The sequence below is a fragment of the Varroa jacobsoni genome, unplaced genomic scaffold (assembly GCF_002532875.2).
Source record: "Varroa jacobsoni isolate VJ856 unplaced genomic scaffold, vjacob_1.0 scaffold_1265, whole genome shotgun sequence".
Taxonomy (NCBI): Eukaryota; Metazoa; Arthropoda; class Arachnida; order Mesostigmata; family Varroidae; genus Varroa; species Varroa jacobsoni.
In genome coordinates, this window is record NW_019214167.1 from 91,606 (window position 1) to 112,746 (window position 21,141).

General features: G+C 38.6%; 3 protein-coding genes and 1 long non-coding RNA gene across 8 annotated transcripts in view; 1 reads left to right on the plus strand and 3 right to left on the minus strand.

Annotated features, from left to right (window-relative positions):
• Positions 1-2,996, plus strand: part of LOC111268221 (transmembrane protein 145) — a 15,329-nt gene extending 12,333 nt beyond the window's left edge. For both annotated transcript variants that reach the window (XM_086971591.1, XM_022847070.2), the window contains 3 exons: positions 27-86; positions 527-646; positions 778-2,996. In XM_086971591.1, the coding sequence (XP_086827717.1) occupies positions 27-86; positions 527-646; positions 778-795 (198 nt within the window). In that variant the 3' untranslated portion in view covers positions 796-2,996. The remainder of the gene's footprint in view (positions 1-26; positions 87-526; positions 647-777) is intronic.
• A 125-nt stretch (positions 2,997-3,121) lies between these two features.
• Positions 3,122-14,627, minus strand: LOC111268220 (polyamine-transporting ATPase 13A3). Of its 4 annotated transcripts, none has more exons than XM_086971588.1 (13): positions 14,501-14,627; positions 13,554-13,757; positions 12,156-13,344; positions 10,943-11,116; positions 9,301-9,461; positions 7,801-7,921; positions 7,179-7,384; positions 6,746-6,796; positions 6,320-6,459; positions 5,298-5,464; positions 4,827-4,913; positions 3,801-3,943; positions 3,122-3,445 (listed from the first exon to the last, which is right to left on the minus strand). In XM_086971588.1, the coding sequence occupies exons 3-13, from the start codon at positions 12,309-12,311 to the stop codon at positions 3,430-3,432; spliced, it is 1,422 nt and encodes a 473-aa protein (XP_086827714.1). In that variant the 5' UTR covers positions 12,312-13,344; positions 13,554-13,757; positions 14,501-14,627; the 3' UTR covers positions 3,122-3,429. The 4 variants fall into 4 exon arrangements, with proteins under 4 accessions (XP_086827714.1, XP_086827713.1, XP_086827715.1 ...); XM_086971587.1 differs by having other exon boundaries at positions 7,152-7,384; XM_086971589.1 differs by lacking the exon at positions 4,827-4,913 and having other exon boundaries at positions 7,152-7,384.
• A 132-nt stretch (positions 14,628-14,759) lies between these two features.
• Positions 14,760-18,434, minus strand: LOC111268223 (polyamine-transporting ATPase 13A3). The gene is made up of 4 exons (XM_022847071.2): positions 18,175-18,434; positions 17,511-17,694; positions 15,107-15,285; positions 14,760-14,846 (listed from the first exon to the last, which is right to left on the minus strand). The coding sequence occupies exons 1-3, from the start codon at positions 18,390-18,392 to the stop codon at positions 15,166-15,168; spliced, it is 522 nt and encodes a 173-aa protein (XP_022702806.2). The 5' UTR covers positions 18,393-18,434; the 3' UTR covers positions 14,760-14,846; positions 15,107-15,165.
• A 2,123-nt stretch (positions 18,435-20,557) lies between these two features.
• LOC147752416 (uncharacterized) overlaps positions 20,558-21,141 on the minus strand; it is a 2,215-nt gene continuing 1,631 nt past the window's right edge. Inside the window, exon 3 of the long non-coding RNA XR_015314121.1 lies at positions 20,558-20,654. This is a non-coding gene — a long non-coding RNA (uncharacterized LOC147752416). The remainder of the gene's footprint in view (positions 20,655-21,141) is intronic.

Here is a 21,141-nt window from a genome sequence, read left to right on the forward strand (position 1 = left end):
AATAATGACGTGCACGTCTTTTTCAGCACATGGTTTGGCCGTCACGGACTAACGACCATTTTCCTTTCCACGTCCGCGCTAACAAGGTTTGCATCTTGTTTTCACTACTTGTGTGTTGCATCTATTTTCTCAGCGTCGGCCCATTACTATGTGAAATATGCCTATATAACAGCAAGAAAACTAAGCAATATTAACTGAGTAATACTGTAGAACTAACATTGGATACATAAATATTTATAGGAGCAATTCTATAGAAACGCAAGTGATCTTTACCTAGAAAATTGTACGGTGAAGAAAATTGAAACGGTGAAATATGAACAATATTATTACTATTACAACTAACTGAGATTTGCTTTGACTAACTAGATGCATCCAAATTACCTTTCAACAAACTATATCCAGATGAAGTTATAGCAATAACATACGGATGTTTCAAGGTTCGCAAACAGTCGGGGCTTTTTTACATCTACCCCTCTGTAACGCGACAACAATAATGTCGTTCATCTGTCCGCATTCTCCAAAACAGGTGGTACCTCGAGGTGAAAATCCGAGCTACCCCCACCATGCGTACGCTCCAAGTAACGAAAACAATAACCTGACCGGCGTCAACACAATCGAAGCTCTGAAGGAAGCTTATCGGGAAATGGTAATAATTAGATTTTCTGTAAAAGCAGCACAAGATACTCTGCTGATGTCACAGACATGTCGTATCAACAGAGGAAGATTTCTGACATATTTTTCAACTCAGAATGAGTTTTTTTTTTTTTAATTTTTCAGACAGCTGTGTCATCGTAAATTCGGCAACGATTCTTCTATTTCATTAAAAGCTCATGACAATGCATATGAGTTTTTATGTGGATTCCTCCAGTGTGTCACAAAAAGGAAGGGACCCTCAAAACTGACGAAAGATATATTTGTCTATGACGTAGTTTCTATATTCCTATAAGTAGCGTTTACTTTTAGGGCTGGATACCAATAAGGGATTGAATTATCAAAAAACTGCAGCTCTTAGTTGTACTCACTAATCTACAAGTCATTACTTAGTCGAAGGAATAGGACCTCCTGTATCCGGGAGATTTTGCTAAATTTCTCATTGTCTTGTCAGTTGAATCCGTCAGCACAATAACTAGCCTAGATAAGTTTCCAGTAACCAAGTAATGCTGTCTAAGTTTAAGGAACGGCGGATGAAGCATATAGTCTTTGTACTCTCCTGAATAACGACATTTACTCAAAAAAGGAAGGAAGAATTAAACTCAAAATAATTAGATAGCGTATCTGCTTGCACGGCAGCTAAGTTGACAATAAGCGTTGACGGGAACGACCCATTTATGTCCCATCGAAAAAATAGGATAGTGGTATATACATATAGTGAACGGCTTGAAGCCCGACCACGTTACGTGCGCTAGAGGTAGCTTGCGGATGCGGTTACATGACTAAGATGCCTCGATATTTATTTAAAACTGTCATTAAACGTAACACGGTTACGTAAAAATTTGCAGGTATATTCGCAAGAACGGTAAAGGATGGAGACAAAGATAGAAAATAATTTCAGCAGTATCTTATCTCATCGTCTTAAAGATTACGTGTAAATAACCGCAAAGTCGAAGTATCTCAGGTATCGATTGTGTAATAAAGACAAAATATGTAAAATATAAAATTTATACATAAACGTGTGAGTAATCACGCGTATTACAAATGAAAACTAGATAGCAGCTACTCAGGATCATCTATACAAATTGTTACAGAAATTTACTGCTGCTCAGACCAGCGAAAGAGTAGATATGACATATAAATGTAAATATTCTTTATCTTTAAGCGTAGAGCAGCTTTGAATCGCATTGGAAGGACACGAAGAAACCAACTCTTGCATTTTGCAGTAATAATAATAGCTTACAATTTCAATGACGTATCGCCAGATCTTTTGTATGGTATTTTTATTTACTACAACTTGAATTTTTCCGAAGTGAGATATGGTTCGTTTAAGAAGCGTCCAAAAAATTATATCGAGTGTTACTTACCAGAAGTGACTCGTATTATTTGTTGAAAGCGTTCTTTGTTGCTCTATCATTTCGTCAATGTAAGCAAGTGCAAAAAAAATACATCGTCTTACGAGATTCTATCCCGACCAGGGGTTAGTACGTGTTAATAGCACGTTCCCACCAGGAACGGCAATGGTATCTGAATTACGGAATGCTAAGTAAGGGTCATACGCTGCAGTTGCCATTAGAACGTCACGATCCTTCCATATTTGGACTAATCTTTGAAAGATTCAAAAACTAAAATAGACCTTTTGTGCCCTAATATTTTTAGTATTATTATATCGCTCTTTTGTGTGGTGTAACGCATAAGAAATATTTATTTGTCTGACAGCATAATTTCTTATAAGATAGTGCTGGTCTTAACATAGCATTCGGAATCTAAACACGTTTTCCCTTTTCAATACGAGTTTCCACAAGTTCTACGTAAAGTGCTAGAAGCCGCCAGTTTGTGTCCTAGTAAAGGTTTATGTAACTTATTTGAGCCTGCTCACATACTGCACTAATATTGCTTCTACAAACCGTTGATGAGTTACAGATCGGTACCGCATATTTGCGGTCATCCGCAATTTTTAGGGCTGGATTTTGCATACTGCTCTATGAACTTCAAGTGCATAAACTTTTCCTGTTACACAAGGTAATATTATTCTTAACCAACAAGTACGTCGATTGAGCGAGACTCGCATGTGGGCATATCAACTTCCAGGTCCAGAACGACGTTTGGTCTTATATGGCATTATACTTTTTAACGTTTTTCCCTGAACTTTATTCGGACTCTGAAACACAGTTATGGAAAGAGTGGTATGTACATATGCACCTACAATACTAGTAGCAATGTAGCAAGTCTAGCGAATCAGTCTAAAATTAGATTGCTTCGGAGGATCAAACGTGTAGAAAAATATCGCAAAATACAAAATTTGTCCCAGTAAAAGCAATGAATAAAAGCACGTTTCTAACAGCTCTCTCCTATTTCTCATTTACTCTGTCCCAGACAACAAAGTTCGCACCCTACTGCCTGATCCACGAAAAACGATTACGAAAGTTTATATTGAATAATCTAGATAACGCATTGCACTTTGGATTATTTCGATCGTCTCTAAATCAACCCGTTTGGAGCTATCACGAACATTGGTAACCTTCAGTTATTCTTTACTGGCTTTGATTTGAATAAAGGTACTGCAGCGCATTGTCGTTTCAGCGTAAGAAACTTCTATTTCCAATAGTCAGCTTCAGTTTCTCTAATGGGCCAGTTTACTACTGTTATTCAATCAGAAAACGGCACGGATGTGTACCAACGAGGATCAACTGAGGGCTCGCATCCACCATCTGGAGTTCCGATAGCCAACGACAAAACCATTTTGGTCAGCGTTACACACGGCTGATAGCAAGGTCGCTACCGAGATAGGCAGCTAAAAATATCAACACGGAAACGCGCACAATAAAGTAAATCTCTAATCAATATAACAGAACTTCGATCAAAAGGAAGCCAGGAAGAACAGTAAACTTGTAAAGGATAAAGGACATATCAAGGAGGAAAAATCTTTTCTGCAAATCATTTTAAGCAGGCTGCTATATTTCTAAAAGCGGTTTTTAAGTGATACACTTCTCTCTGGTCTATTTATATGGCATAACGTATCTAATCTATACAAATCTTTTTATCTAGCAAATTGTCGTTTTTGTCATTTGGTTTAATAAACGTGCCCCGCTAGTGGTTTTAATGAATCAAAAAGTAAGCCTTCGATTCGTTTATTGGTTCTCACTCACGGGTCAATAGTGTTGATAATTGACGGTCTAACTGGTGGGCACTGGTCTTGCTTCGACGAGTTCGATCTTGGTGGCGATGAGTCATCGTCTTCCGAACGCCTTTGTTGTTTCGGCAGCCAAGAAGAGGGATCCTGGCCCTGGAGCTGAAATTTGCCAATCGAATACATATTATTATATGGTTATAATATAACCATATAATATATATCCGATGTTCATATATAGTGACCTAACGTTTACTGTAACTATTGAGTTACTGTAAATAGTACGTTGGGTACTTACAGTAACTCAATAGTACGGTTAGAATCGTACGTCTCATATTAGTGTTGAGGATACAGGCACAAGTTAAACTTTCCGAGAATAAACAAACAGATACGTACAAATCTCCAAATGCATTATGCGAATCCTATTGATAGTTTTGTGTATTGTGGAGAAAGGCTACCTAGAAGATGCTTTGTAGCATCTCTTTTTAAAGGCCATCAAAAATATAAAGTGATCATTGGTAAATAGCAAGATTCAATACACTGATAACACTATGCGATAAAGAAGCGTACAGCAACCTGATAAGGAACTTCGAAAATTAAATATCGGTGGAATAAGGGGTAAAAAAAAAAAACGAGAAATTAGTTAACGAAAACGCGACTTAAGCAAATGAGAAATCAACGATGTCTAGACAATGCAATTCTTCTCATATCCAAAGAAGGAAAGCCATTCTGCTTAATACCTATGACGGGGGCCAAACGACTTGATTTTTATATCTTTTAATAGAATCATTTGACAAGCGAGTGCCCACATAATTTTTAGCTCTCTAACTAAGTGGCGGCCGACGCCGGTGCAAATCATCAATGCTTCTAAAAATAATGACTGTTTGGTATATGCTATCCGTAAAAGCGGAACTATGCCGTGCTGTCTCAACAGCAACAAAGTATACTATGTGTAACTGGTATGACTCAACCATTATTCGTTGTTTCTATTACCTAAAGAGAATTAACTGTAAGTATCAATGTGACCTTACTAACTTCAGCGTACCTCTCGATAAAGTCGTGTAAATTCTGGAGGATGTAGGCGGTCATCTCGCTCGCTAATTAGGGGAGACAAATAGGTCATAATCAGGTTCTAAAAAGGAAATCATTGTACCACACGAACGACAGAAAAGCTTTATAATCATCTTCCATTTCTACAGGGAAAAACATCAAAGATCATCGAAAATATCGCTGCACTTTGTGAACAATGATGCTTCCAAGTTACAGGACAAAACAGGAAGACATGAAAAAGTTGTAAGGCACGTCGCGGCACGATTAAATGCCGTCGGAAAGTTGACACGTGGCATGAAGGGAGTGGGAAGTCAGGATCAAGAAGCTATGTCGAATCAGGAAGCTCCAGTCAATGGTTTTATCGTTCGAGACGACCTGTTTGCATCTTAGCTCAATATTGAGTGATTATATTACATATGTTAATAAAGCAAAACGGCAATAGCATTAGCGGATGCGAGGTATTTACCTCAACAATATATGAGACCGTGATTTGGCCGTATCCCAGTATTACAAGAAGTAGTCTTTCTGTCGGCTGCATAGGCAGATAGCCGAGATCTAATAAATAACCGGCCGTTTGAAGAGCTAGGTACGTGCACACCAAAGAAATTCCTATTAGATAGGCCACCAGATAATCTGCAAGAGACAATACAGAAAATAGGCAACATTTTTTTTATGGAACTCTCATAGTTAGTAAGGCCTATGACAGATATATTTTAATAGTTCATATTTTACAAATATATTTTAATAGCGTACCTCATAAAAATAGTGTTCATGAAAATTCAAAATGATTTTTAAAAAAATAAGCTTAGAAGGCATACGAGTTGACATTATCCTCAAATACACCCGAGATGTTTCGAATGCATTTTTCTAGTTCTAGATTAGTCAACGAAGTCGCTAACGGGGCTTTGTGTCGTTATACTCGGGGCATACTCAAGTTATACTCAAAACTTCGTGGCATTGCATAACCCCTGTAAGTACAATAGACGTTTCGGTCTTTTGGACATGCCACAAAAATTATCAGAATATATCAGGAAAACCAGATATCCCAACCAAAGGAAGTTCCGCGCTGATAGGAGCCTCCCATGAACTTCTTCTTTTGGCATTTCAGAGACAGGACTCTATACATCTGAAGTACTGCATCTTCTGGGTAATCATCTGTTTACGGTTCAAATATTAACTTGGCAACAAGTCGTAGTTAATTAGTTTCGTATGCTAAAGTAGAGATGCTAATCATTCCAGTAGGCGTGAGTTCCACTATCTACCCGCCTTGCTTCCCGTAAGCTGTAAAGTACGCTTATTTAACGAAGGCTCCATACTGGAGACTCTGAGGTCACATTAATTCTATATTTTTTACAGAATTTTTACCTATACTTTCAAAAACCTATACCACACCAAGTTCTGTGAATGAACTGTATTTACGTGTATATATATGTGTTCGTAAACAACTGGGCAACGCAGGATAACGTCTAGTTGAACAGCGTAACTCACAGTTTGTGATCAGCGCTCGCCGATGGGGGGCACCAACGGAAAAGCCGACGGCGAGTGCGATGTATTGGAATACATTGACGACAAACACAATGTAGTGCTTTAATGCTTGAGGCCTCTCAGTTGGTTCCAGCTGATGAGACCTACCATACAGGAAACGATTGATATCAACTACTGGACTTAAGGACTTTTGACATGTTCTACAACATTTATCTGCTAGGCATGCACAAATTATTCTAGTATTGTCCTATCCAATAAATTCGAAAATATGTTTTTGTTCTTGGCCATTTAGTACCATTTGTCATTTGGAATATTATGTAATTTATTTTTTTGCCATTTTCTTCATTTAATATTTCTTGTATTTGTGTAAGTGCGTACAGCATGAACATTTTATTATAGTTATCTCAGACTAACCTTCATAGCACTTACGTTTGCATCACGCTCCCGTTGACGAGATTGCCTGTGCCATCCGTATGCTCACTAAAGTCAAACGTCAGTGGTAGGTAAGTTGTGTTGTGTGTTACAAGGATCTGTTAACAATTCGTTTATAATTACTTCACACGCAGTTAATTCGTTAGAGAAAGAAGATAGAAAACGAAGAATACCTTATAAACAAGATAATATGATCGGGATACGATATACAATGAATAGCATCATTGAATTCACTATGTCATAACCTAAATCTTGCTTTGAGGCTCTTACGTTTACAAAGCCACTGCCGCAGCTGTGACACAAAACACTTATCAGACTTATCTATGCACACTCAACGATGTCCAATTCTGACACGAGGGCTGTTGTCTTTTGTAAAAGCCGCATACGCCGCGGCTGTACTTACTGGGTTGGTTTCGGTTGAGACACGTACCAATTACCGTCGTCGTCCCACAAAAAAAATACAAAGATAACCTGAGTCGAGACCGAAATCACAGTGTGGACTACGATTGATATCACGGACACGAGGCCGATCGCTGACTTTGCCGGAGGAGTTTTCGCTAGCGTAGCACTTGGATGAGTCAATCCAAAAAACGTCATCGTACCCATTGATAGGCAAATGTCGATGAAAACGAACTCCTACAGTTAAGACAAGAAGCGCATATGACACAGCTTATCCTGGCAACGTTCTATTTTCCATGCGGCAAAAATGTCTTCGCTGGAAAACGACGATGGTCATACGCTTTACTTTGTTTTTACTATAGTATCTTATTTTTTATGATATATCATCTTACTTTAACATAAGCTATTCAAAATTACTTTACTCCGAATTGAATCAAGAAGGGTGCAGTATACATATGGGGAACGCATGTTTACTCTTTGCCTCATATCCGCAGCTGATGCTGAACTACTTCAGCCCCTCAATACTATTCATCCTTTGCGTTCTCTGGCTCAAGAAGAAGGATTTTCCGACGCTTAGCGCCGATAGACTACAGATTAACAGCTATCGGCTACCAATGTGTCCTAACAAGAAAAAATTTTGAAGAAAAGCATACTAGGTCTGTAAACTGAACGCCAACTATTTCAACGATGACTATAGCCGTGCCTTGAAGAAAAGCGTAGCATGCCATAAATCTGAGCGTTGCACATGACGTTACAAGAGCGGCCCGACACTCACTGAAATACAGTCAATAGATAAGATGATTGTATTAATCTGTTACGACCGTACGATTTCTAGTATAACGTAAAAAATAATTAAGCGAAGCTTCATATAGGATCGTTGAAATATATGATAACCTCTCACAATGACTACCTCATAGCTAGCAGATATGCTTTTTCTGAGAGGAACTTGGGCCTTATCTGTGAAATAGACGTTCCTAAAATAGTTCTAATTATCAGGACTATTGTGCTTGCACTTCTGCCGATAGCTTCTATTGGTTCTGTTTCACATGGTTCCATTAGTAATTACTAAAATTTTGATCGTTCATTAGCCTGCGTCGATTTCTGACCAGCTTTTGACCAGAAGGGACTTTCGTCCATAGTAACTATCGGGAACCGTTCATTTCCAATAAGTACGTAATTTTTACTTGATTTGTATCATCTTGTTAGAGTCGTTAGGTCACGGGATCGATACACGGGGTTGAAAACTGATTCTTTGAAGGTTATTTTTCTATTCTCGATCAGTAGCACGGACCATTCGGCAGTTTGCGACCGATCACTAAAGCACATCGTTAATATGTGTAAATGGATCATGAAAATGTAGCGTGTGAGACATCCCTATTAGCACCTCTTTATATGTTTCTTATACCCTTAGAATCGTTGAACCGGCATATCTCCTCGACTCCTGCGACCGTTCTAGTTTTAGTATACGACGCTGCCGGAAGAAGTTGAATCGAAATGCCATCTCATAAGGCGATGTCCAATCATTGAAGTAAGATAAATTGATTTTTGTAAAGTAGAAGAAACATAGTCTGTCCGGTCAATGTACACACAAAAACAATATCGTCCTCAATAATACGTTGGATATTTGACGCTGCATTGTTCAAAGAAGGGGAATACAGTCGACGTTCGTTCATTAAAACAAACCTAAATTAAACCTGACACACTTTCCAAAAAGGCTTTTCTTCGGCTTATTAGGATGAATAGATGTCGTAGATCTAGTGCAGCTTACACAATAAACCATAGGCTATAATATCGTAAAACGAGTAGTCCCAAAGAACGGTTTGTCTAACGAAAACTTCCAGCGGCAAATAAGTGAGAGTGTTACCCCGTCCAGTCGTTGTTTCTAATCTTAAGTTGCAGGAATCCTGTGATATCCTGCTTGTAGGTCTGCCCAGAATTAGTCTTTGTGCAGATCTTGCCTTATATATACACAAAATATTATCTACAGCGCATTCACTTGGGCGCTTTGTACTCCTCGTACCTCGCTCCCTCTGCGGAGTGACGCGGAACGATAGCGTAAGGCCCACAGCAACGGAGATAATCGTTTAACTGAATTCTTTTTTGAATCAATTTGAGATTACTCGAACGATCATATAGCTCAGATGGAAACTCACCTGATTAACTTGATAATGCAACTTATATCACTAGATGTAGACGTGAAGGGGGAATATATTGAAGCTTCGGAACCCAGGAGAGCAATCCCAATATTTGCGCCTTTTAGCGCGCCGCAGTCATTCAAGCCATCACCGCAAAATCCAACGCAATGGCCCACCGCCTACGGCACAGCCACAGATGAGAAACGTTTACACAAAGAAGTTGAACCTTCAACAAAAATAGACCTGTCTGGACGAAGTGTGTCACTGGCAAAGTAACTTTCGAATTTCCCATAGGTAAAAATACTGTTGAAAATAAAAAGCTAGCTTGCATAGTGCGATACTGAAAGCTTCCCATGCTCTAGGTAGATTATCAAGACGAGTTTTAGTTTTCAGTAGCGCAAGCCTCGTTCGATAATGCTTTATTTCTCGTAAATCCCATATGTTCCCATATTTAATATCCCATATTGAAATGTTGCATGTGATTTAATTAGGTACTCGTTTGATAATCATCATAAGCGAATGCTTAGACAAGCCAGCGAGAGCTGTTTGCATAAATTTGCATTTTGCAGCAGATACCATTGATCTCATATGATAATTTAGCAAATATATTAAATAGTTATGAAAAAAGGTTATCACTTCGATAGTGCTGATAATATGTCTAATGGTGTGCTTCGTGAAGTTGAATTTTTGTATGATGCCTCCTTTAGAACTATTTTTACAAGTTTTAGGTATCCATAGGTTGTGCGGATTAATTTAGGTAGGCGGTTATAATGTGGCGTCTCACTCTACCAAAGATATTTAATTCTAGCTGATACTGGGCATATATTAGAAACAGAAGCTGTGGTAATGTAAGCCTGACAGCAGACGACATTTTGCATAGTGTCTCATAACTGCTTTGAACTACCTGGCAACACAATTGTAGTACCTACAGTTTCGAAAAACAACCATTTGTAACTCATGCTTAATGCGGTTTGTTCGAGTAGATTGTAAAGGTAGTTGTTAGTTAAATAACTATAATAATAACCTTTATTTATTATAGAGTAACAAAGTGTGGAAAAAGGATCTGCTCAAAAACTTACTTATCCAGTGAACACAGAGACGCAGTAGATTTGTCTAAATTACTTTTGGATTTCTCATATTCGGTCCCCTTAAATATCGTGCACGATTCTAAGCAATATTTGCATGAGATCGAAGCCTTGTACATCCGTTTATAAAGCAAATGCTGTAATTTCTTCGTATCATTCGATCGCCTAACTTATTATAATAATAAGTAACCTGATTGCCTAATTTAAAACGAACACGTAACGAAAATAGTAAAGGTAAACGACCTTTCCGTGTTTGAATCTCAACGACCCAAAATGGCCCAATCCACGGTAAACAAGGTGAAGCTAAGTTCGTCATGAAAGTTTGTAAGCATCGAAATGCAATGTGTCTTCACCTGCAACAAAGCGCCTAAGTATGTAAGTAAGTGTATGAACACTTTCGCGTACTAATACCTAGGATATTTACCATCATTTTGTGCGGATTCGTATTACGCTTTGCCTATCAATAATAATTCCTTTCATTTATAATAGATGTTTCTTTCTGCCTACGTCAAACGGGATTATTCAACCGCGATCCACAAAGCTTCCTTCTCGTTTTAAGCAACAGTGATGCTAACCTGCAGATCTTCAACAAAATGAGTCTTCGAATCAGGGGTCATACGGGCGAAGACGATTCCGCGGACAATCACTTTATGAAGAATCTTCGGGTAACGTCGACGTATCATGGCCAGTGCATTTCCAGTTGTCACGATTTGAAAGTTCCCGGTATACGAAATCCGTATTTCTTTGTCCTGCAAAGACCATTACATTCCTGAAAGGTTAGGCCTTCAAACGAAAATGGGACCGCCTCGAATAAACAAAGCGAATCGGTAAGTCAAAGAATGAACTTCCGTAGACATGTATATCATACAGGGTGTCCCAAAAAAACTATATACACAGTTTGAATGAATGACTATAATCAATTGTATGTATATCTTTTTGGTGTTTCTACTTATCATCTGGATCTATCGTTGCTCAGTAAATTTAATTCTGTTGATTAGTTGTGCTATTGCCTGAATACAGCTTCACTGCTCAAATAATCTTGTGCGTGTAAAAAAAATCCGGACTATATGCATTTATAACTTGTATTATTATTATGAAAATGTAACTTTTTCATATAAAATGTGTTCCATCACATTTTGCTTCATTTACTTCATTTGGTAATATCTTGAAGATTCTTTGGGGATGTTTTTCTACACCTTTCCAATACTCCGATTTGGCTGATGAAGCTTGTTGATATTCTTGGTCTTTCGGTACATTGCCTGTGAACGCCTGTGAAGTAGGATACTCAATCCATTTAGGATTAACCAATCCATCGATTAACTGGATTGTAATTCATTATAAGTCGCTGGTGGACACCCAACAATATTGCCTTTGTAAATGTTCTTTGTTCAAAGTTAATCTTAGTTCATCCAATACTATCAACAATTACGCCCTGAAAAAAACAAGTAGAATGTTATATATGTATAGATTTTTGGGACACCATGTATAAACAGTGGTAGTGATAATAGACACCTGTATAGTTTGTATGCAATGCCTACGCGGAGCGATGTCCAAAAAACACTGTTAGTGAGCATGAATGAACCGATAGTTAAAGTGCATTGACTATGGGAGTCATAGGATTAGTAAATGGTTTAGCAGACCTATTAGCCCAAATCATAACTATCGTCTCGAGTACTGAGCGGGTTTTACAATAGTGACCACCCATAGCGTGAAGGACACAAATAGAGAAGATTAGTTTCCAGGCATTAAACATGTCTGAAACCATTTTCGGACGAATTTGTGACTTACAACGGCTTCCACGTGATCTTGAATGTCGTAATACGCCCAGTAGATGTCTGTACCGCTGTCGTCTAACTCAATCCGGATAATAGGCTCGGTAGATTCGATCATGCCGCACTCACGAGCTACAGTTAAGGCCGTTAGTAAATTGTCACCCGTCACCATTATCGGCCGGATATTGGCTTCCTTTAGCTTTTTGAGCACCTAACAGTGACGTCCCAAAAATTTTACTGATAGAACAACCTTTGCTGCAGTCCTAGGCTGAGTCCGCAGATAGAAACGAACTTCATCAATACGATAATGACATATTCCTTTAAGTAAAGAAATTGGTCTAGACTGGTGGCCATCGCACGAAGGCTGATAACTATTTTCATCGAGTATTCCTCCCTCGACGAATAGTAGCAACATGCTAAGTAAGTAGTCAAAATGGCGTTCGGATCAAAGATCTATTTTAATTCTGTACCGTTTCATGACATCTGCTACCCAAGGGAATAATGAATATACTAAAAAAGCAACAGGACGTTATTTAGAATCGAGTAATTGTATCGTCTAGACAATGAATAAAGTCTAATCATGATTGTTAAGGGATAAACCAATAGCTTATCTTATACGTGGCTAGGCTTAATGGTGATGTATTTTAGTACGTTCAGCTTCCGTCTTTGGCCATGAAATAGGTGCAAATAAGGGGAACCCTGGTAGAGGTCGCAATATATAATGCCATTTTTTTTTAACAATAACGGTCGACGAGACAGCATCGCGATCTCCACAGCTTAGGTAGATTTTTGCAGAGGTGAATGATGTTTTGTGCGACTTGATCGAGAAATTCAATACATGTAAGTTAAGTGCTCATCGATACGAGACCAAGTTCTACGCTATAGGCTGTAACCGTTAGACGCCATTTTCGAAAATGAGGTAATTTGCGTGCTTATACCAGGATGAGCATGCAAATAGTTACTTATCTTTGCTCCGTTTATGAAGATCCCTTAGACTGGAACAGTTCGTCGTACATCTAGCCCGCTATTTTCACAGATTAAGGTATGCTTATTTTATCAAGGTTTCCGGAAAGACCGAGCCTCTTTATTAAGACAAAAAAATAACCACGTACAGGTTTTGTTTGTCTCCTTAGTCGATTTTCCATTATTATGAACCCTAGCATAGTTAACTGCGATTCAATCTCCTGCCGCGAGAGGTTTTTCAACTAAAAGGAAAACAATTTGTAAAATACAGTTAAAATTGTTTGCGTCGTGAAACAGTGATGGCCAGAATAAAGTTATAAAGATCAAGCAGACAAAGGGTGCAATATAAATTGCAGTCAGCATATGTGGCTTTTCAATTCCATATTCAGGTGGGAAAAGACTTAATTTCACCGTAAAGCTGTTCGTGCTGATCGTAGCAGTGCAGACTGACATTTTGATTATTGATGTTTGATGGCAGCTCTTTGGTAGCGACGGCGATTACGCGATAGCCTTCCTTGGCGAAAATGGTGAGCTTCTTTTTAAAGTCCTTTGGAATGGATTCCTTTACACACAAATTGGCTAGAGTCTCAGGTGCTCCTTTAGCAAAGACAGTCAAATTGGTGCTGTTGTCTACTATCGTGAGTACAGACATTCGCTGGAACCAAAGAAAAGCTATTGTCTCCTGTCCTCGTGAATAACTAGCTTGTAAATAAAACCTATAAACATTCATCTAATAAAGTGCCGCGTTATACACACAATGCGATCTTTCTCATATGATGTCTAAACAGACCTAAGGATCTAGTAGGTAAAAGAACCACTCTGACTGGTTCTCCTATTTCACAAACCCTTCGTCTACCTACTGTGTGCCCCCTTATCCCCCCTAATGTATTGCATTCGAGGGTTTCATTGTGGTTTACAGAGAAATGAACGTGTCTCTAATACGTAGAATTTCAGCTAAATATACTTTTTAATATTAGCCTTGCAAACTATAGCTCTATCTATGGTGTGATTAGTCAGTACGGACCGCTCCAGATCGTAGTTGTAGATTTTAAGCGCTCGGTTTTAGAAAACTATAGTACCATCAAATGTGTATTAGATTTATTTTTGTAGATGTCCAAGCCCTGTTGCTTTCTTAACCACCTGTACATAGTGATTATATGCTTTATGTCGAAGTTCTGCGGTCAATGAGGTGCTATTACAGAGGATACACATTCTACTCTCTTTAAATGTTTATCGAGCGTCCTGTAGGACATGTGCAATACAAAGCTTTTTGTGAACGTTTATTTTATCAATATTCTTTTATGAATGTGCCTAGGGTTATAATATGAATGTGCCTAGGGTTATAATCAATTCAATGTTCTTTCAAATGCCGGTAAATAGCCATTTAAGCCGCTATACCTGCAGAGCAGAAGAAAATGGATAAACGTAAAGTATGCCAATCTCGAAAGGGCGGCTTCGCTGAATGAACGGGGGTCCTTTCTTTGTGTCATCGGTTGCCCCGTGTTGGTTACTCGCTTCCTGGAACATTGGTCTTACTATGATCCGCTCATTTGCATAGTAACCATACGGACTATACAAATTGCAGTCGTCGAACACATAACGTGTTGCTTCAAATATTTTCACGTCCATCGGGTCGCCCAGTAGCTTATCGTAGGACCTCGTAAGAGCGTGACAGCTGGCCATGGCGACACGCATAGCATGGTCAAATGGAAGAGTCGATGGATCCTTTAATGTGATACTTTCCCTTAGTGCATTTAGAAAAACAACGATACTCTTCGTCAGTAGATATACCGTGAAGAAGAACATCAGTTAATTAGGATTTAGCACATAATGCTGTTCGAAAGGCTGGTAAAATTCGTTCATGTATGACTGTAAAAGCTACTACCTTCGTAACTAGCAATGTATTTAAACACAGGAAAACTAGTTCTTTTATATGAATTGTTGATTCGGTGTATACGCTAAAAATACATTTCAATATGGAGAAATTTATATATTTCAAATAACCTTTATCGGCTCCGGTCGATCGAAGGCGAAGACCCCCCAAAGGTTGAGGTCTGTTTCAGTTAGCGTTCCTGTCTTGTCAAAACAAAAACAGGTGATACAACCGCCGATTGTGATATGTTTCGGTGAAGTGCAGAATATTTGTGCCTCGGAGAGTCTCTGCTGGGCGGGAACGCGACCAGCTGTGCTTGCCCCGGTGGTAAACATAATAACAGCGTCAAAATGTATTAATCTATTATGTAACGTTATGATAACGAAAAGTCGATCAACCTACAAAGTAGCTTTTTCCTTAACTGGAGAAATTTTATATGACTTTTTGAGCTGGTCATGATAATCACTGCTTAATTTTAAAGCATGTTGCGTACATAATAGGCCGTAAGTTCCTAAAGTAAAACATCCACCATTGCGTCTACTAGGTAAATATGGAGGAAGTTACCAATACTCATGGCAGCCGGGAGACCTGGAGGCATTGCAAGGCTAATTATGTCGAACGAAGTTTTGAAGTCCAGTGCAAAGTAATTATTTTGGAACACTCGCTGTTTAGTCAGACCCCACCGTGGTAGCATGAGAGCACAGAGCAACCCAGAATCCATACGACGCAACATTTTTCAGTCAATATTTGAAGCACTCTAATTAAAAGCTACTATATATTTTAGTTATGTAGATACTTGTTTGACGACTAAGTAACAACACAACGGGCAACAGTACTCAGAGCAATCTATATCTTTCAATTATTTGGCATAAACTTAATTGAAACGTCCATGATTCGTTGATTGATTAATGCGACCCCAATTACCCATCTGTTTGTCATAATTGCCATATTAACAGTAATGAGTTATATTATATTGCTAAAGCTCAAGTTGTCTGTCGTGTGGCTGAAAGAGCTTTTTTGAGCTGATCCTTTGTAGACCGGTACTTTAAAAAGCTTAAATACTAATTTCAGCGAACAGTTTCTTTTTCTTTTGGTACCTAACACTAACTTAAGCAAGTTTCCGGTCCATTGCTGAACATATTTGAAAAGTTATTTGTTTTTAAAACAATAAAAACTAGGCACCAAATCAATTTTTTATGCTTTGGTCATATAGGAAGATTTTGCGAAGATCATCTTTTCGCTTTGTAACCATTTTCGCATTTGTAAATTGTATTGGTGTGGAAATCGGGGAATAGATTGAATGCAATGAACGTTACACGAGTTCTGCAACGGGAGCGTGAGAAGTGTCTGCGTCAGTGTTAGGGGTCCAGGACATACACTAAGGGCGCGTAAAAATTCAAAACCATAAAACCTAATACTAAATTGGGTAAGTAGACACACTCCTCTTTTCGGCAACTGATGAGAATTGTACATACTGATTAAAGTGCTTGTTTTTTCCGGTTTTATGAAATAGGTACAATATATAACATTTTGTCGTTCTGCTATACAAAGACGAAATTGTCTTTTGCTCGTAAGAGTTATTGAACACTGAAAAATGCAAGGGAACGAATAAGTTACGATTGTAAATTTAACATCATATTGGGATTATAAGTTTAGGTTAGTGATTTCTCGAGACAACAGGACACGTGCAGCAAATCTATCGTAATATGACAATTTCACGACTTATAGACCGAAACTAACGAGCTAGTTGCGATGCTCGGAGAGAGAAGAGGATAATTTTCAGATTGGACGAGGGTAATAGCATAATTGAAACAGGTTGATCTGGTAGGGTAACAACGATAAATAGAGCGGGAATACTAGAATGCGACAATCGTTGGCTTGAGCTACGTTTAGAGTGTGGATGTGACACTATTCAATTAGATTAATTAAAGCAGCGGCAAAACGGGCGCAGGCCGAAGTGCGAAGACCTATTGGTTCTGTGCATTGATATAGGAGTTGAAAAACGAATTAATCATAGTTGAAAGGAAAAAAGTGCAGTAACGAAATGTTTTTATATATGTATAAAGATAGCTGAAATGTATACTGAAAGTTTCACTAAGCAGTCGTGCGCAATATATCTCGCTAATTATCGAGAACAAGCATACAGCAAAATAACTACTACCAATCGTTATGATAAAATACCATGAATTATGAATACATTTACACTGGGGTTCAATGAACAGGAAATTGGGCAGATTTCTGAGCTTGTATGGGTGACAGACATGCCATTGCATTAGATTGTCGGGAGACCCCAGATAGACCCAGTAAAATTCCTTACAACTCGACCTTTTCTAACCCCTACCCAGAGATTGGCCGATAGGTAGAGGTGAGAAACAGATAGAGGTGAGAAAAAAAAATAGAGAAAAAAACAGAAAACTGAAAAGATTATTCGAAACAGCTGACTTATCTGTACAATAGATATAGATAAGTGCTTAATTTATGGAATTGTTTCCATTTTGACATGACATTGAATTATATTAGTACTTCTTTGCCTACCTTATAGGTCATTAGCCCTAAAAATGCGACTGCTGCAATTGGCAGGAGACATTTCAGTAGATTGTCAACATCTCGGGCGAGCTGGAAGTCGACAGGCTTAGGGTAAATCATTGCACCGAGAAGCTTGCCTTTTTCAGTCGAGAATCCTGTGCGAATCACCATTGCCTCGACGTTTCTGCTGCTCCTGCGTATTGGAAGGATTTTTATAAACGCATGCAATAATACATAATTATTCCGTGACAAACTTTTGCAAAAACACTTATACCGGTTGGTCCATATCTTTCCATATATATCCTAAAGAACTAGTTCCATAATATACTCAGGTGTCAAATAGGTCATTCCACCCTCGATCACCTACGTCTCACCTTTATCGCTAACCAGTGTCAGTTAACCGAAGACATGGTGCTTCAAGTTAATTCACTAACGTGTCTACGACAAAAGAATTATCGGCCACTCGTAGACAAATAAGTTCAAGCGCTGTAAGTGTGCATGCCCAAAGCTCCCTATATTCCCTTATCTTGTATTAAACTAGTCGGCCCTAAAGCGGCCAAACGAACAATCATATATACTATTTGTCTAAAGGAGAATATCTATCAGTGCGTATTTATTTGGGGCATTATATGTAGATGTCTTTGCGCAGAAAAACATGGACCAAAATACATACCTCGTCTGCATGATATCCGTTCCGCTTAATAGGGTACATCTGGAATGCCTCTCAGAATTGTAGAGTATGTTGCGGCCTATGCAAGCTTTGATAGATGTCTTCACCACTGGCACGCTTTCGCCTGTTAGGCCAGCCTCATTTACAACGCAACTGTTAGAAAATACGTGGCGGTTAAGATAAAACTGTTCAAAGGCTTCTCTTCCTGAGCATGTCCACATAACATGCCTGATTTACTACTTAAACGCGAGTAGAGGTTCATAGGCTAATTGTATTTTTCCAGCTATGTCTCCACCAAACTATCAAAAAACCATACAGTATATTTTTGAAACTGAAATATGACGTCGATTATCGCAGGTTTAGTTGACGCCCTTGTCTCTTTACTCGCACGTCCTGAGTTGAACCTGTGAGCCTTATACAGTGACACGTTTTTATGAATGATATGTATGCGTTCCAATACTTGGACTGGAGCTCATTGATAGTTTCTGTTAACAGTTTATTATAGTAAATTTCTAAATCCATATCAAGAAATCTGTCGGCTGGTAACAAATGGTCCAAGCCGAATATTGTAGTATGCGATCGATGACGTACGACTCGCAAATCCCAAACAAGCTAGATAAATGTTACCTGCCCTCGATGATAACAGCATCTGCAACCATCTGGCTCTCGTGACGAGGAATAATGATCACTTCACCAGGCACAAGTTCTTCGCTAGGTACTTTGTCGAGAAACACGCCTGAATCCTTCTGACGTTTAACTGCTACAAATACACGCTGATGCAGAGAAAAGTGCATTAACTAGCCGTCTGTTGTTCATTCTTCCGTGCTGTATAGACTCGTTGCTCGAATATTCTATCCAATCTATACATTTCGGTTTGGCTGATCCCAGTAGAATCAGTTAACATTGTCCTAAGTTAGCTTTTTCTTTGTTGTTGTTTCCAAAATAGACCGCTAAATGGACATGCGGTCAATTTGAAGGAGATACACATTGTGTAAGTCCATGTTGGCCGATTTCCTCCCTTTCAACAAATTTGTAGTGTACGTCAATGATAGAGTTTAATCAACGACCCCCTGGTTTACTCATTAACCAGGGGCCGCTGGCTAACCATAGTAAATTACTGAAATGTTTAATACTAACGATCGTTATAAGTAAAAATAGATAGCATTAGAAAAAGCTGAAACTGATGAAGGTTATTTTCTACGAACCTCCTTCGGACCAGCCGATTTTGCTAATTGTAGTTGATTGCCGTGCACCTCCCTTATATCAGTGACGAGCGAAACTACCAGCAAAATAGCAATCGATAGCGGATAATAGAAATACTCTTCCGAGATGAACCTTCAAAGACAAAGTATCAAATATTAGATTACTGCACTTCTTAGTACACTTTAGGCTGGCCAAACGTACGTAACACGAAGATCCGGTTTGGAGACTAAGTCACCTGCGCTCGGTCCTGAGAACTCGTATCATCAGCGATCCCAGTAGTGACCAAATAGTTATGCCAATATTTACTACTTCCTTAAAACAGATGATGCGAGCTCGTTCAACCCAGGTCCAGTCGGCTATAGAAAGAGCAGGCATTGGACGGGGCTTTCTGTATTTTCTCGTTCAGCTGCCATATAGTATTTGCTACCCGACACATTATGACCATAGTTATATATGACGTAGTTGAAACGCTTACTTGATGCGGTTGGAAACTTATCTTTAACTAGAAAATACTTTAAAGTAGCCAAATGCGCGCCGTGAATAATAATATCACAATTCGTAGGTAAACGCGCTCCAGATCTGTACATGAGAGGTTGCTGTAAGCCAAAAAATCGCGGTTCGCCAATAGCAGCTACGTTATTCGAAGCACAAACAACGAAATGAAAACAACGAATTATTTGGCGTTCAAAGAAAAACACCAAATTGATTCCTAAAAGTGTGTTGGTGTCGTCAGATGCACAGTGGCATCGTTCTAACCAGTTTGTGTAGAAAAGTCTATATTTGACACACAAACGGTTCCGTGTAGATTAAAAAAAATTGAGATCCCGATTAATCATGGAAAGCGCATGTTCGGAACTATCTGTTCACCTCGTTATAGGATTTACGTACTCTTCCAGCGTTTTTTCATCTTACCAGTAAAAGATGGCGAGCACCTGAAGAAAGTACACGTATTCCAAAATCTCTGTTCGGAAAATCGCTGTTTTGGTCCTGGCCTCGACATGTAAAACATTATTGCCAAACAGAACACGGCGTCTGACTGCCTCTTTTGTTGTCAGAGGCTGAAATGGATGAGCATAAACGATTTATACAATGAGCATCTTTTGCTTAAGTATGGCGAAACACATGACTTTTTCATAAATAGCATTGAATAACTTATCTCCACAAAAATAAAAACACATTGTGTCTAAGCAATATTCCTTTCGGCAGCAAAATTGGCTACCTGACAGCGTTGAAAGTATGAGCATTCAATGTTGTGGTCGAGTCCGTGAAGTGGCCTAAATCTGCAATAAACAATTGAAATGTACGCTAATACTCTAGAATTAAATAAATTGAACTTCCTGGAAAATTATCGTCAGGGCCGTGCTAGGTAAAACCAAAAAACTGATTCGATTACTAAATAGAAATATCTCTTTAGACTGTGCTTCTCCACCCTGAACAAAAGTACTCATTTTGTACATAAACGGCTTTCTTGGTTCGATAAAAGGTGGATAATCCTCATTATGCCTCTGAGGGTATACTGGCACTGGTAGAACAAGCGCCTTATCGTGCCTATTCTAAAAAAAAATATGATAAAACGATCGCTGTAGTGTAGGGAAAATATTGTCTGAGTTTTTTCAAGTATGGGAAATGATCCTTTGTTGATCCTAAATTGCAATCGATTTTGAGAGGGATCAACAGAAACAATAGGGAAAATAAATATTGACGATCAAAGCAAATGGCTATATATCTATTATATTTTTTTATTTATTTATATGTATATATATATAT